The sequence below is a fragment of the Panthera uncia genome, chromosome B4, assembly GCF_023721935.1.
Source record: "Panthera uncia isolate 11264 chromosome B4, Puncia_PCG_1.0, whole genome shotgun sequence".
In the NCBI taxonomy this organism is placed as follows: domain Eukaryota; kingdom Metazoa; phylum Chordata; class Mammalia; order Carnivora; family Felidae; genus Panthera; species Panthera uncia.
Genome location: NC_064809.1, coordinates 37,805,492 through 37,821,826, shown reverse-complemented (window position 1 = coordinate 37,821,826; position 16,335 = coordinate 37,805,492). Strand labels below are relative to the sequence as shown.

Below are 16,335 nucleotides of genomic sequence, written 5' to 3'. Positions count from 1 at the left end.
GTTTTATTGCTTAATTAGGATTGTCTGAGGTGAACTTAGAATTTGATTCGGTCTGTTATTGTTGTAAATTGACTTTATAATTATTCCATAAAGGGGGAAGAACCACACAGATACCTTTTAAGGAATCTATTGTGAGGTGGGCTCAAGCCTTATAGACCGAGCAAGCAGGTGCTGTTTTTGCCAGCTCAGTAATGACATTGAGGGTGCAGCAAAGGGGTGACTGTCCCCGCCCAGCCCGGTGTGTGCACAATCGGGGTAGTCTGGACAGCCTATGGAAATGGACGCATTTTGTGAGACTATAAGATGCTCCCTACACTAGCAACTATGCTGTGGTTTGGAAATGTGGAACTTTGGGCCTTTTGCAGTAACCTTAGGGGTGATTTAAACATTTCTAAAAGCACAGTGCAGAGCCCAGAGGGAAGGATGGAGACAAAGTTGCGAAGTTCAGCAAGGCATATTTTCCAGTGTCACCCAATTCTGCTTTCCTTTTTTTTCTTTCTTCCCTGGGCGGTGTTGAATACCTCCCCGACTCACCCCTCCCTTCCTCTCTTCCTGCCTCCATCCCTGCCTCCTTCTTTCCTCCCCCACTCTCTGCCCTCTCTCCTTTTGTTTCTTACGCTATTCGTTTGTTGTTGTTGTTGTTTATGTACTTATTTTGAAAGAAAGAGAGCATGAAGAGTGCACAAGCGAGGGAGGGGCAGAGAGAGAGGGAGACAGAGAATCCCAAGCAGGCTCCAGGCTCCAAGCTGTCAGTACGGAGCCTGATGTAGGGCTTGGACCCACGAACTGTGAGATCATGACCTGAGCTGAAACGAAGAGTTGGACGCTTAACCAACTGAGCCACCCAGGGCCCCCTGTTTCTTACTGCTTTTTGTTGACGACACCTTCATGCTGGGCACTGGGTTGCATTTAGAGATGCAGACAAACCAGGCAGTCCCTACCTCACCATCTGAGTTGGTCTCCAGACACCTCCACTACCTCTCAGCTCCTCCCTCCCCTTACTCAAAGGGTGATTGACATGATTGACGTGTTCACACTGTGATCTAAGTATCTGATTATAATTGATACATTTGATCTCTGCTTTATGGCTAGAGATGAGAACTCCTAAGTTAAAGAAATGAATAACCAACAGAGGAAATTACAGAGATCTAAGAACAGATTGGAGACTTATAGGGGAGGATGGGGAAGGGGAAAGGATTCTTCTGGAGCTCCTGGAAACAAATGAAACCAGCTACAGGAAAAATACAAGTTCTGCTCTCACTTGCAGGATTGGGCTGGAGAGTATTGGTTCTGGGTAGGACAGGGTCACCTGGAGCCTGGGAAGGCCAAGTGATTATTATGAAGCCCTGTTCATGGGTTTGAGAGTAAGGGGTCCTAATCTACTCAGTCGTGGATTGTCTATGGGACATGGGGAGAGTTACTGGTTCTCTGTCTGTGTCTATAAAATGGGGGTAATCTCACCTTCCAAATCGGGAGTGTGTGATGACGAAGTGAGATCATAGCTGTAACCGCCTGCACACAGCAGGTGCTCAACAGGGGAGGCATATCCCTCTGACCCCAGGGTGGGGTGCTGCCTGCTGGTCCTGGGTGCCCTGGACATCCAACTACAACACAGCCCCTCACACCGTGGTGGCTTAAATCCCTGCTATAGAAGCTCATAAATCTGTGTTGGCCTCTTCTTCAGGGAAGTGTACCGTGTGACGGAGAGTCTGCAGCGTGAGAAGTCGGGGCTTCTGAAACAGCTGGATCTCCTGAGGTGTGTCAGCACCAGATGTGTTCTGAGAGCATATCCCACATTCCTTGGGTTGGGAGAGCCAGGCTGAAAGTCTTCCCTGCCTACATTCTGGATGATCACAGCTGCTGAGAGAGTGCCCTCATTCCCCTGATCCCCAGCATATTATGTTTGGTCCATTCACACACACGCCCACATCCCTCTCCAGTTTGTACATCTGCAGGTAGGCTCTGCCTCATTCTTTGTGGCATCTCCCACAGCACCTTATGTGGTACTTGCTCAGGTAGGAGCAGAACTGAATTTCTTGAGCATCTACCCAGTGGAAGATATAGTATCCCTTTCTCTTTAAAAAAAAATTGATGTTTATTTTTGAGGGAGAGAGAGTGCAAGCTGGGGAGAGGCAGAGAGAAAGGGAGACAGAGAATCAAGTAGGCTCCACATGTGGGGCTCAAACCCATGAACTTGAGATCATGATCTAAGCCGAAGTCAAAACGCTCAACCAACTGAGCCACCAAGGTGCCCCTGGTATGCCTTTCATCTTCAACAAAATTAAAGAAAGGAGGGCAGTTCCTGATAGGGGAATTAACAGAGAAGGAAAATGATAGCAGAGAAGTGAAGCAATTTACCAAAGGAGACACAGCCACTCACTTCGGGAGTCAGAATTGAGATCTGTATCTGGCTGATTCTCTTGATTCTGCCATAGTCTCCTAATGTCTGTTGAATGAGCAAATGAGTCACAAACAGAGCATAAACAGAGCAAAGGAGTTTAGAGTTTCCTCCACTTGCTAAAACTTACTGTAAATTCAAAGCTCATTGGTCTGGAATGTGCCAAAACCAAACCCAAAACAAAACCTGTGTGTGGAAAGAAAGATGGGATCTTCACTTTTGCATGTGAGGTTTCCAAGTTACAGTACCTTCTGTCTGCCAAACACCTCTTGGGAATGGTGATGGGGCACGAGCACTTTGGGTTCTGCTTTTTATTTTTGTTTAAGCTTATTCATTTATTTTGAGAGAGATAGAGTGCTGGAGGGAGAGAGAGAGAGAGAGCGAGAGAAGAATCCCAAGCAGGCTCCACGCTGTCCGCACAGAGCCCAATGTGGAGCTTGAACTCACAAACCATGAGATCATGACCTGAGCCAAAATCAAGAGTCGTCCGCTTAACCAACTGAGCCACCCAGGCTCCCCAGGCTCTGGTTTTTAGAGTGCAGTTGTCTTAAATCAGGTACACTCTGACTTGTTTTGTTTTATTTGAAAGCAGGGTGAGGTCACCGTGTCTGGCATCTGTGATGCTACCAAATTGAAAAGTGCTCAGAACTGAATGCATTTCAGATTTACTTCCCTCAATACATGATTCAAACAGGACTGCAAAGGCTGGGGAGATGGAAGGGGGTTCTGACATGACCAAGTTCTAATCCATTTGAGAGCAGGTCTTGAATCTTAGAAGCTTTAGTGAAAAGAAGAGAACAGGGTGTACAAGGACAAATTTTGATTTTTCCCCCTTTTTTCTGTTGTACTTAGAAGAAAAGGACAGATTCAAAGCGAATGAGCAGAGGAGAATGACAAGGCAGATCTCTACAAACGCATGGGTCTTTTTGATGGAGACTGGCATTTGTGCAGAATTACATGCCCAAAGTCTTTCCGTGCTATTGCATGCATACAAGCTTAGATTCTGCAGCAGGTCAAAGTCCATCCGTAGCGAGGAAGGCCCCCATGGCAGATTTTTCCTCCACAGTGAAATCATCGGGTAGTGACAGAGAGCAGTGGGGAAATGGGAATCAAGGACAGAGATAATGCCAAGGCAAGGGATATCAAGTTGGAAGCTGGGGGGGAGGATGGGGGTCTGCCCCTATCATGGCAATGGCTGGGACATGACAGTGTGAGGAAGGGACTGCCCTCCTAGGGGCAAGTAGCAGCAAAAGGAAACAATTTCAGGAGACTCAGTTGGGAATATGGACTTGGGGGCCGGATCTGGGTCAAGACCCAGCACTACCCTTATTTGTGTGACCTTGGGCAATTGACTTAACCAGATGGAATGTAAGTTTTCTCATGCCTGCCTCACAGGCTTCTCTTGAGAGTGAGATGATATATATATGAGTGACCATCACGACAGGGCAGCAGTGTGAATTAAGGTGGACATTTATTTAGAGGGTGTAGCATCTCTTTGACTGCCAAAGCTTCTGCCTGGAGATGACTGCACAAAGCAGGAAACACCACAGCGAACTCCCTGATGGAGATGGGGCTTCCCGGGGCCCCCGTGTCCTCACCCCGGTGGAGGGCTGCTAACCTCTCTGCCAGCGTAGAGCGAGGGGCCTTCTGGAAGGAAACTCTCCCTTTGCCATTCTCAGGCTTTGCTACTATCATGGAGACAGGCAGAACCATCACATGAGCATGTCCCCTGTGCCCATCCATGCCTACCTCCCGCCTTCTCTGTCGTGGTGGTTGAACGCCCCATGTGCCTGGCTCTCCCAAATGTGCACTAGAATGAGACCTTCCTCAAGGGCTGGTCCAGCGGGTATTGTCTCTCCTCCATGGCTGGTTGTTTCTCTTTTGGGGAGACCAACCAATGTCCTATAGCATTTCTTACCCAGTAGCTCCTGTCACCACTTACGCATCCAGCTACTTTGCATTTCTTTAATGGCTTTCAAAACCTTTCAAAAGAATTGTTTACACTTGCATTCCATCTCCACTTCCTTTCCTCACATTCTTGACCCTCCAGTCAGGCTCCTTCTGCCTCAATTGCACTGAAAGGGGAACCAGGGACCTCCATGTTGCTTGAAAGAGTGGCCAGTTCTCAGGGTGCCACCCTTGTCTCCAGCAATGTATTCTTAGCACAGCATCTGTAGGGCTCCTTTGAAAACTTGAGTCAGATCAGGACACTCCTCTGCTACTCCCCCAACCCCCACGGCTTCATATCTCATCTGGAGTAAAATCCCAAGTTCCTACAATGGCCCACAAGACTATGAATGAGCAGGTCTCCATTTGTCACCTTTCTCTGACCTCATTTGCTTTTTTAAAAAAATGTTTATGTATTTATCTTGATGGGGGGAGTGGCAGAGAGAGAGGGAGAGAGAGAATTTCAAGCAGGCTCTATACTGTCATTACAGACCCTGATGTGGGGCTCGAACCCACAAACTGTGAGATCATGACCTGAGCTGAGATTAAGAGTCAGACACTCAACCGACTGAGCCACCTGGGTGCCCCTCTGACTTCATTTCCTAGCGGCTCTCCTCTGAGCACTCTGATGCCCTCCTCTGTGTTCCTTGCACACCCCTGTTTGAGCCTGACTCCAGGCTTAGCCTTTGCTGTCTCCATTGCCTGTGCTGCTCTTCCCTCAACTGCCGGCATAGTGCCCCTCTGCTCCTGCAAGCCTCTGCACAGATGCCCCTCCCTGACCGGCCCCCTGAAATACCACTGCACCCCTGGCACTCTTTATTCCACGTCCCTGCTTTATCTTTCTTGAGAGCAATGAACCCTGCACTAAGACACCAATTCCCCAAGGACAGAAACTTTTTCTTTTATCCATTTGTGTAAACCTTGAGAGCTAGGACTTCACTTAGCATGTAGTGGGTGCTCAGGGGACATTTGTGGGAGTACTGCATGCATGCATGAAATGAATGGTTCAGAGAGAGAGCGCGCCCAATAGCAAGCTCACAGGTGCAGTTGGAACTGCTGGTCACCCTCTGGGGGAGGCTCCCCCTAGTGGCAGGACAGACCAGTGCATGATCCTGAAGGGCGGTGGGTTTCACAGTCATTCTATGTCCCCCCACCCCTGCCTCCAACTGATTTACACACAAACTACCCTCCATCACCCCCCCGCCCTTAGGAAAGAGATTCCACATGCTCCCTGGGCCTTCCACATAAAGCCTTGCTCTGCACTCCTCTCACTGGCAAAGTGGCTGCTCTTGGATTTCTCGACTGCAAATACCATGTCTGAATAGATTCCCCTTTTCTGTTTGCAGGGAAAGGAACAAGCACCTTCGGGATGAACGGGACATCTGTTTTCAGGTAATTGCCCTGTGTTCCCTTTCCCGACGGGGTTTGGGTCCCCTGGCCGCCAGAGACCATGCTGGGACAGGCCCAAGAATGTCCTTGCAGTCTGGCTCATCCTTTCTGTAGAAGCAGAAAATGGCATGGATTTTTTGAAAATAATGAAAAATTCGAGGGGGCCTTCTGAGTAGCAGTGTGTTAGTTTTCCGTGAAGTAACACACTTTCTTCTTGGCATGAAGAGACTACGATGCTTGGGAGGGTCACAGATTTCTCGGACATGGACATGGTAGCTCCATCCAGGAGAGGGTGCAGTTGAAATGTCATGATCACTTTTAACCAAAACACTCACAAGTTTTTTTTTTCCTTCATTAAAATTTTTATCATTTGATGAAATTTGCATTTTTCCACAATCATGGAACAAATTAAAAATGTACATTTGACTATTAACATAGCTGATTTTAAGTACCCCTTTTTTATCCTGTGGGGACCCTGCTCCTCCAGACCTGAGCTCTACAGTACACACTTTCCCTAATAGCACAGAATACCATATTTATTTACAGGTCATCATTTTGAGTCACGTTAAACAAAATCCAGGATTCCGTGTTCTCCTACTCATCTTCCTCTTTAGATAGGAGTCATTGGATGCTCTGAAAGGAAGGAAAAAGAGGGAAGAATTCATTGATGCAATGTTCTAATGATCAGGATTTATCACACCATGAATTTCTCGTGTGTCCCTGGGCAAGTCATTAATTTCCTTGAACCATGACCCCAACTATCACATGAGGAAAGGGAATGCCTATCCTTTTTTCCATATTATAGATACTTTTGAGGGAAGAAAAGAAACTCTTGGAAAGAGGAGGGTCATATGCTGTGGGCCCTTAGCTGGACAGTGGCCTAAATGTGGTCAGCACAAGGCAGCCGGTTTGCAGTGAATTAGGTCCGACCTGGTTTATAACTGCAAATCCCTGGGGGACCTGGTTACACCACTGTATCTTTTCTGTCACTGGCAGCAAACTTCTCTACCGCCTACCTCTGTGTACTATTCGAGCAAGGCTTAAGCCTACACATGTTTGTTTGAGGATGATAATGGTTATAATTGTTTTAGAAGTAACACTGAATTTATTATGAAACTTCCAACCAAATGTCCCCCTAATCCTTTGACCTCACGTCCCTCCACCTGCCAAACTCATTTTGCTTTGAAAAGGGAATGGAATTAACAACCCCTAGCGGGGAATAGAAAAAAGAGGGATAAAATCACGTTCATGCTGAATAATAATTAAAGATTAATTTGGAATCATTATAGCCATACCTTCAGGGACCCTGGGAGCACTGCAGCCCCTCCTTCTCTCATTAAGAGTCACTGGGAATCGTGGAGATGGTTGATGAGAGATTCTTCCTTGTGATCTAACTCCCCCTCATGTTCTGGAAGACATTTGCTGGGGAGAATTGCCAACAGGGTTGCAAGCCCCGACTCCTCCCCTCCCCCACAAGGGCGCTGGGCTAATCGATCCTCTGGGCCAGTCCCTTTCTCATTCCTGGGGCTTTGGAAGTAAAGAGTTAGAGGCACACAGATGAGTGTGATTTAAAGATGCACAGACATTTCCACACGTAAATATTTTCCTATGCATTCCACATTATCTCTTCTTATTGTCATCTTGCAAACTGTTAGTACTCCTGTGAAGGGTAACAAGGTGGACCCCAGGCTCTAAACTGTGTATAGATTCATTCCCTTAGATTTTGGGGTGGGTGATGGAGGGATCCTGGCAAGAGACAATAACAAAAGGAAAGAGTGGGTGAATGTTAACAGGGAGCATGTGAACATTGTGTCTTACTTCAGAAATTTGTTTAGAGCCTGACCTGTGAGGTGGGAAAGTTGAGCCCTTTCTGCTCAAATATTGGGACATATCAGCAGGCATGGATCTGAGGGCATTCTGTGTTTCTGCAGGAAGATAAGGCAGCCAAGGCAAACACAGCTGCTTCCAAGGCAAACTGGAAACAGAGATCTGGCTCTGTGATAGGCAAATATATGGATGGCAGAGGGATTCTTAGGAGGTAAGTTATCCTGTATTTCTTCATTCATTATGTGTTCATTTGTCTTGCACTCCTCCAGAGCTGGCTCTGAGCCCGTTGTTTCTCAAGGAGTGGCCCTGGGTGAGGAACCCTGGAATCAGTTTCACTCATTCCCCTTGAATCTTGGAGGACGTGTTCCTTCCTTACCCTACATCCAAGTGGGAGGAGGACTATGCACAACAGGCCCCTAGGACAGGACATCGTCTTCTGGGGCCGCCCCACCCTGGTGTGTGTCTACAGAAAGGAACTGAAGAGACGCCGTAGATCAGTGGAGGAAAGAGAGAGAGGACGAGAGGGGTCGAGCAGGAGAGATGAAGCGTGGCTGTAGATACTGTGCTCTCTGTTGAGTAGGCTGAATGCACTTGGTTTTTCAAGGACATGACTATTTGGGCTCTGAAGGGAAATTAAAGTGTGGTATGGAGTCTCCAATAGTTGAACTCCTTTATAAGCAGGAATAGGGCCTGTGCTTGACAGATTCCTTTCAATGACTCATATTTAATTACCTCAAAGATAACATTTTTTGTGGCTGTTAGACAGCACATTATTGAGTTGGAGTCCCCAAAGGGGTGGCTCATTGCCCATTGAAAGAGGCAAGCCAGTCCTCTGCCCTCTCTTCTTTTTTGACATGTTGCTCCATCCACATAAAGGCCACATAAAGGTAGAGGCAACCAGACCCCTAAGTATCAAAGCCAGGGAAAAAGTGAATAGATTTGCTTATCCAGGAGACCCTGAGGACAGCAAGTATGAAATACACAATACAAAAAGGGGAAGTGACTCTGGAGATGTTGATGAGCTCATCAGTCAAGGCTTGGACCCAGTCATCCTGAATTCCTTTTCTAAATAGCTCAGAGAGGGATACAGTTGGGGATCCAAGTTTCTGCAATAACAGTTGGCTTTTCACCAGCTCAGCATTGAATATATTCATTCAACAAACATTCACCAATGGCTTACTTTGTACCAGACATTGTTTTGAGTTCTGTGAAGATCCAAAAATAAGTTAAACATGAGTCTGCCATAAAATCCATTATTGAGTGCCTCCTATGTGCAAGATATTATGCTATGTGTGAAGTATACAGTGGTGAGCAAAATAGACCCTATCTTTGCTCTCATGGAGCTTATGGTTGAGTAAAGGAAACAGGCAATCAAGTAAATAACAAATTGTGCGCCATCAGTTCCAATACAGACTTTGGCAGAGGCCACTGCTCTCTGCTGCTGGTACATAGCCTTTGGTGACAAAACCAAAAATGAACACAGTCGTGCTAAGCCAAGGGTATTACAGAGTGTCAATAGTGCTCGAGAATTTCCCAAATCAAAAGCTTTTTTCAAAAAAATGCTTCATTTTAGGGCTGTTGTGGTGGCCATTTTTTTTTCTGGGTGCAAGGCCTTTAAAAAATATGCTGCATGTGTATTTGCACACTTGCTCACATGTGCACACATGTACATACTTGAGTGGAAGCAGAGTGAAAGTGAATGGGAATACTAATTGTGTTCTAAAGTGGATAAGCAGTCAGTAGGGTTGATAGACTAGAGAAGAAATTTGTTGGAGAGAGGACAGTCAGCTTCTATTAAAAACTATGATTATATAAATAACTGGAAAAGTCCCTGAATTGCTATAAAGTTCTTTATTTTATATCAAGGGAACCAAATTAAGTCACCATTTTTGTGAGGAATCCTTCTCTCTTAATTTATCTTTTGGAGTTGTACTTAACTTTGGGACAATGATACATGCAGTTTTTCCTTTTTCTTTCCTATTACTGGTCCTTAGGAATAATAAATATTATAAGCTAAAGACAGGGGGGAAATGAAGGGAGCTTCACTGTTCTGCATACTCTGTGACCTTCCCCCCTGCCTTCTTTCTCCATTGGCCCTGTCACTTCCTTACCTCATTCACATTCTGTTTTCTTTTCTAATCATTGCATATTTGTGTGCATGTGTGTGGACGTGCATGTGTGTTTCAGTTTTGGACTCAAAATTCTCCCTGTCAAACTTCCATTTAAAACACTTCCCAGCTTTAATTGTTCACAGAGACCCGAACTCCTGTGCCAGGAAGGGTCTGTGAGGCCTTTGCTGTCAAAACCTTCTGAAAATACAGCCTGTGCTTTCGTTCTACATCTGGTTGACCAGTTCCCTCCTTTCACTTCCTGCTGCTTTTCCTTATTCTTGATGCTCAGATACTTCTGGGAGCAAAATGCACGTAGGCCTCTGAGGCCACTTACTCTTCACTCTGACTTCCAGGGACACTGAAAGAGAAAAAGAAAGGTAGAAAAAGCAGGTAGAGGTGCCCTGTCTGGCTTGCTTCCAACCCCAAGCCCATCCCCAAGTGGGCAGCTTCTTTGGAGCCAGTGGACGTCCATCCTGTGGTGGGGGCTCCTCCCAGAGCAGCAGTACCCCTCACTCACATTGCCGAGGGCTGTTTTGTGAACATGTCTACTTTTATGCATTGTCTTATCTGTGAGATAGGCAGGGGAGATGAGCCACATTTTATGCTGAGGAAACTGAGATTTGGAAGGGTGGAAGTGTCTTACCTAGTGGCATAGTCAGTAAGGGCTGGTATGGGACCACAGCCAAGGCCACCTGATTGTTAATTGTGGATACTTTATTTCCAGATCTTTTTTAAAATGTTTTATTTATTTTTGAGAGAGCACAAGTTGGGGAAGGGCAAAGAGAGGGAGACAGAGGATCTGAAGTGGGCTTTCCACGGACAGCAGTGAACTCCAATGTGGGGCTTGAACTCACAAACCATGAGATCATGACCTGAGCCGAAGTCAAACGCTCCACCGACTAAGCCATCCAGGTGCCCCTGTCTCCTTTCCTCACACCCTCACTCCACCTTTTAAGCACTTCCCACAGCTTGTCGAAGTATATTTAGTTGTGCCATTACTGCTTCCACTCCCCACTCTGCTGAGCATTCCAGGAGGACATGTCCACCTGTGTGTGACTATGTCACTAGCTAAATATCTGGTGGTAATCATCATCACCACCACCTTCATCATCTTCATCACCACTACCATCACCACCACCTTCATGATTGCCATCATCATCAACATCACCACCATCTTTATCATCATCATCACCACAGCCTTCATCATCACACCATCAACATCATCATAATCATCACCAATGCCTTCATCATCTTCATCACTACCATCATCACCACCACTTTCATCATTATCACCACTACCTTCATCATCATCACACCACCTTCATCATCTTCAACACCACCATCCTCACCACCACCTTCATCATCATCATCACTACCACCTTCATCATCACCATCACCTTCATCATCACCACCACCACTTTGTCAATTTTATATTCACTAAGCACTTCCATAAGTGTGTTGGGTGAATGAGCCAGAGAATGCAGGGTCTTGTTTTTTCCTTTCCTGGAGCTCTCTGCCCTCAAGACGTGATGCTCTTCAGTTACTTGTTTGTCACAGAGCTTTCAAGACATCTTGTTTGTCAAAGAGCTATGAGACATCTCTCCGGTTTCCATATTGATATATTTTGTGCTATTCTCCCCATTTCTCTTCCTTCCCTATCCAAAAATAGCCAGTCAGAGGAGGAAGAAGATGTATTTGGCTTCTCGAGGAGGAGAAGCTCCCTGGGCCTGAGTGGATATCCCCTTCCAGAAGAGGAGCCAGGACCTGGGGGTCCGCTCACCCGGGCATTCCGCAGAATCATCTCTATTGAAGAAGACCCCTTGCCCCAACTCCTGGATGGTGGCTTTGAGCAGCCACTGAGCAAATGCCCAGAAGAGGAAAAGGTCTCCCAACAGAGGGCGGAAAGACAAAGCCAACAGGCCAGACCTTTGGAACACATGCCTACATCTCCTCGAGGGCAACCTATTGGAAAAGAAGACCTGTCTAAGGTAAGGGCACATCCTATATTGGTCCATAGATGTCACTTGTCACCTCTATACCTGCCATTTGCATTTGAGCCCAAGAGCCGCAAAAGCAGCGTGAAAAGTCAGGTTCAGCTTGGGAAGTCAGGTGCAGCTAGTTTTATGAATCATCATATTTGTGTCCTTCTGATACCAGCTTGCCCTGCTGAACTGAGTGTCACTGGGGAGACTCAGGGGTCCTGGTAAATACTCTATAACTTCTGTTGTTTTCCCCACTCCCTATGTTCTCATTTCTGATTCAGATTCAGAAGCATTTACTGAGTAGCTACTTTAGACAAACAATCTGCTTGGCTCTTAGCATAAAATTATCACATACTTTTGAAATTACACATCCTCTCTCACATTCTGTGACTGTTCCCAACAGGGCCAATCATTGCTCTGCAAAGTTTGTGTACCATCATTTTTCTCTCAGTTCCTGATCAGCTAATCATGTTTTCATTCCCAAATGCCCTGCCCATGCCTCCCTTTGGGGTGACCCTCTGTTCCCACATCCCTCCTGCACTCCCTACCAGGTATTCCTGCTAAATCCTGTGGGAGAAGTAGGCCATATTAACCATCTTCCTCTGGTTCACGGTGATGATGTTCCTCACCTTGTTGGTGATCCAGGCCCATGAATAGACTCCTCAAGCCCTTTTACCTCCCACTTGACCCTCTAAAAGGCTATAGAAATGTTCATGACAGTGTGAAAGAGTCTCCCCCCTGTCCACTGGGGCAGCCCTTTAGACCTGAGCCCTTACCACTGGAGCATTTTCAAATGGCTGTGTTAGCATGTATGACAGGAAACCTTTCTGACCACTGCAGGGACCTGTCGGCATCATTGTCATTCTTGGGCCTGGCTTAACATTCATGCCTACATATCCTTTCTCTGAAGGGCCCTACGCCAGGGGAAACTGAGAACTGGATGGCACCAGTGGTGGGTAGGAGCTCCTCCTTCCTACATGCCCTTCCATGTACCCTTCATCACAGACCTACACTTGCAGGCAGGGGGCACATAGGGGTTTTAAATGTCCCAAGATATACCCCCCAATATAAAAGTGTTAAGAGGTCAGTAGGAGACCAGATAAAGGGAAAAACTAAGCATCCATGTGTGCTGGGCCATGTGATCCCCACAGTTGTCTGATGGGGTGCATCAGAAATGGCTTCTCCCATGTGGCAGAGAGGGACACAGAAGCCCAGAAGAGTGGGGCCTGGTCTAACCCCACAGGGACATGCGCCCAGGCTTCTCACCATGTGCTCTCCTGTCAGTGCTGGCTGCCCCAGGTGTGCCAATAGTTAGCCCAGGACAGAAACTACAGCAATGGGGAAATAAGCTGTACGAGGAGGCAATAGCAGCTTCGGTGGAGGCTCTGGTCTTTAGAAGAGCGCTGTGAGGCAGGCCCTCCCATGCAAGTCTGCTAAGGAATAAATTGGTACAGCCTTTCTGGAAAGTGGTTTGATAACAGGAATCAAGAACTTAAAAATTCCACATCCTACAAACTGGCACTTCTAGTCCTAGCAATCTTTCCTAAGGAAATAACCAGATTCAGAAAAAGACTTAACTCAACAATGGTTATGTATATTTGTAAACACTTGAAAAAATGTCCAATGAGAGAAACATAAATTCAAGTGTATTAACTCAATAGATTATGTAGCACTGCTAAAAATAACATTTTCAAGAAACTTTAGTGATGCAGAAAAATATTTATAATTTAATAATATATGAGAAAGTAGAATAAAATTGTATATAATATCTCAAATCTTTTTATTTTATTTTATTAAGTTTGTTTATTTTGAGAGAGCAGGAGAGAACGAGTGGGGGAGGGGCAGAGAGAGAGAGGGAGAGAGAGAGAATCCCAAGCAAGCTCCACACTGTCAGTGCAGAGCCCGATGCAGGGCTCAAACCCACAAACTATGAGACTGTGACCTGAGCCAAAATCAAGAGTCAGACACCTATCTGACTGAGCCACCCAGGCGCCCCCAATATCTCAAATCTCTTTAAGTAAAACATATATTCATTCATCTATATGGAAAAAAGCCTGGAAGAAATGCATCCAAATACAAATAGTGACCACTTCTGGGTGGTAGGGTAGATTATGAGTAATTATTTTCTTCTCTACTTTTCTGTTTTTCCTAATTTTATTTTTTTATTATTTTTTTAATGTTTATTTATTTTTAAGAGAGAGAGAGAGAGAGACAGAGCACAAGTTGGGGAATGGCAGAGAGAGGGGGAGACACAGAATCTGAAGCAGGCTCCAGGCTCTGAGCTGTCAGCACAGAGCCCGACGCAGGCCTCGAACTCACAAACCATGAGATCATGACCTGAGCCGAAGTTGGCCGCTTAACCAACTGAGCCACCAGGTGCCCTTGTTTTTCCTAATTTTAAAAATTAGCATGTATTACCTTTAGTTTCCTAAAGCTTATTTAAAAAAAAAAAGTGCTAGGAAGGAGAATGAGAACAGGTCTTTCTCTAGCCCTGGCACCCCAGTCTGGTTGCCTCACTGCAGACTGCCCCCCAGAGGGGACACAGGTTACATGAGTAAACATGACTAGGAGTTCCCTGCACCCATCAACTGGGTCCTGCCTAGAGCTGGACCATCAGTATGTTGACCTTCTTTGGCCTACAAAAAAATGTGCTCTTCTTGGAGCAGGGCCAGCACAGCATCTGCAGCCAGAACCTCCTTCTCTTGCCCTAGGCCTCACATTCCCCACCTGTCGCTGTGCCTAAGGGATACACAGACTGCTGCACTGAGCTGTAGTCTCAAATAGATGACAGTTGGAGGCAGAGAGGCTGAGCAGAGACCGTCAGGTTGGATGCCCTTCTGCATTACAAGAATAAAGAAAACAGGGCAGAGAGCATAGTTTATGAGTGTGCGGTTTTTTAAAGGTTTAGTTTAAACTCCTGTAATTGACCTTGAATTCCCTCCTAAGTACTACATGGAATTGATTTCTCCCCAAAAGGCTGTTAATGGCTTTTCTCTGAGACTCAAGTTCTGCTAATATCTGCTGTCACTCCATTATAGTATTTGCTCAATGAGAGGAGCTAATTCCCCCAAATCCGCTTCTAAATAGATTCAAAAGAGCCTCCTGGCTTGGGCAGGCGGTGCTGGGCCCAGAGGCAGGATTTGGGCGAGCACACAAGCAGCTCAATGGAAGGGAGGATCATGCAGCCGAGAGGACTTTGTGCCAGAAGGCGGCTCCTTACTCTGCTGCTCCTGGCAGTCCTGGAGCAAGTCCATTCCCCACTGGGCTCTAGCATCCCAGACTAAAGAGCAGGCCAGCTCCCAGTCTATCTCCCTACTGCTGCTGGGCACAGGAGAAGGAGTACAGTGACTGTTTGGCTCTGGAAAGCTCTGTCCAGTGGCCTGGCATTGTGGATTTCCCAACCTACTGAGTGGAGACTGTTCCCCAGGGCAGACGGGGTCCTAAACAGAAGCTGATGAGATGGACAGAAGAGTGATATGCAGGGAGGCAAGAGCGTCCTCCATTCAGTCCAGGCTTGCAATGATAGGGCAGAAATCAAGGCTCCCTAGCCCACCCCAGGCAGTCTCTGCCCCTGTGATATAGACACGCTTCCTTTTTTCTATCTCCCCCCACCCCCAGCAAACATCCCACCTGTCCTTCCCCCACATGAAGCATCTCTGCCTCCTCTTTAAACCCCAGCTGAAAGTGTCCTCCCCTGTGGATCCTTGACTCTTCCTCTGTGCTCCTAGAGCACTCAGCAGCTTGTTTTATAATTTTTTGTTTACACGCCTGCCTCCTTCCCTCCACGGCAAACCAGGCCTGCCTCCTTGTCCCTGTGTCTTCAGGGACAACACAGGGGTCTGCAACACAGGAGGCAGACAACACATGGTTGAATGAGTGTCTCTCTTCCCTCCCACTGAAGCTAGAAGGAGCCTCTGTGCCCAGAGCCCAAAGCTATGTGCATCCAAAGCTGGAGTGCCCTCCCTCATGCTGGTCCAGGGGCAGGTCCCCACCTTCACCTGGACACTGTAGGGACAGGTCGTAGCAGGAGGGAGGGGCTGGTGACCATCCTGGCGGTTGGCCAGACTGTCTGCCATCCACAGGAGGAAGCCTCTCCCTCCATCCCAGACCGGCTCTTCAAAATTGTGTTAGTGGGCAACTCAGCCGTGGGGAAGACATCTTTCCTGAGGAGGTTCTGTGAGGACCGGTTTGCCCCAGGCCTGGCAGCCACTGTAGGTGAGTTCTTGGGTCCCACTCTGGGGGTCTCACTCTGTGAGAAGGGGGCCCAGGAAGAGACTGGGGGCCCAGCAGGAGTGTCCATGGGGGCCTGGCAGGTAGGGGGGCCCGTGTCCACTTGTTCCCCAGTGAGGCTAAAGGGGCAAGGTGAAGTCCACCTCCCTCACCCTGCACGGTGCTAGCTGCTGAGCTTGTTCCACATGGAGCAGAACCACAGAATGCTTCCTCTGTCCAGCCTCAGGGGAACTGAAGTTTGCCTCATGCTCCCTCGTCTCTGAGCCCATCTATTTCTTATCTTTTTTTCTCCATTTTCAGCAGGGCCCTGAGTGTTCATGCTTTTCCTCAGGTGCACACCTGACACCACAATCCCCACCCCATCCACCAGGGGCCAGCAGCTTCCTGCCCTGCCCTCCGGTGTGTGTGTGTGTGTGTGTGTGTGTGTGTGTGTATCCCCACCTCCCCCAGG

The 16,335-nt window shown here is 47.2% G+C and overlaps 1 protein-coding gene across 9 annotated transcripts in view; it reads left to right on the top strand.

Annotated features, from left to right (window-relative positions):
* The window catches only part of CRACR2A (calcium release activated channel regulator 2A), a 132,570-nt gene that overhangs the window by 94,994 nt on the left and 21,241 nt on the right, over positions 1-16,335 (top strand). For all 9 annotated transcript variants that reach the window (XR_007456570.1, XM_049624919.1, XM_049624918.1 and 6 more), the window contains 5 exons: positions 1,685-1,756; positions 5,692-5,737; positions 7,666-7,772; positions 11,342-11,660; positions 15,737-15,869. Coding sequence is in view for 8 of the 9 variants with exons in the window: in XM_049624919.1 (XP_049480876.1) it covers positions 1,685-1,756; positions 5,692-5,737; positions 7,666-7,772; positions 11,342-11,660; positions 15,737-15,869 (677 nt within the window). In the remaining variant the exon portion in view is untranslated. The remainder of the gene's footprint in view (positions 1-1,684; positions 1,757-5,691; positions 5,738-7,665; positions 7,773-11,341; positions 11,661-15,736; positions 15,870-16,335) is intronic.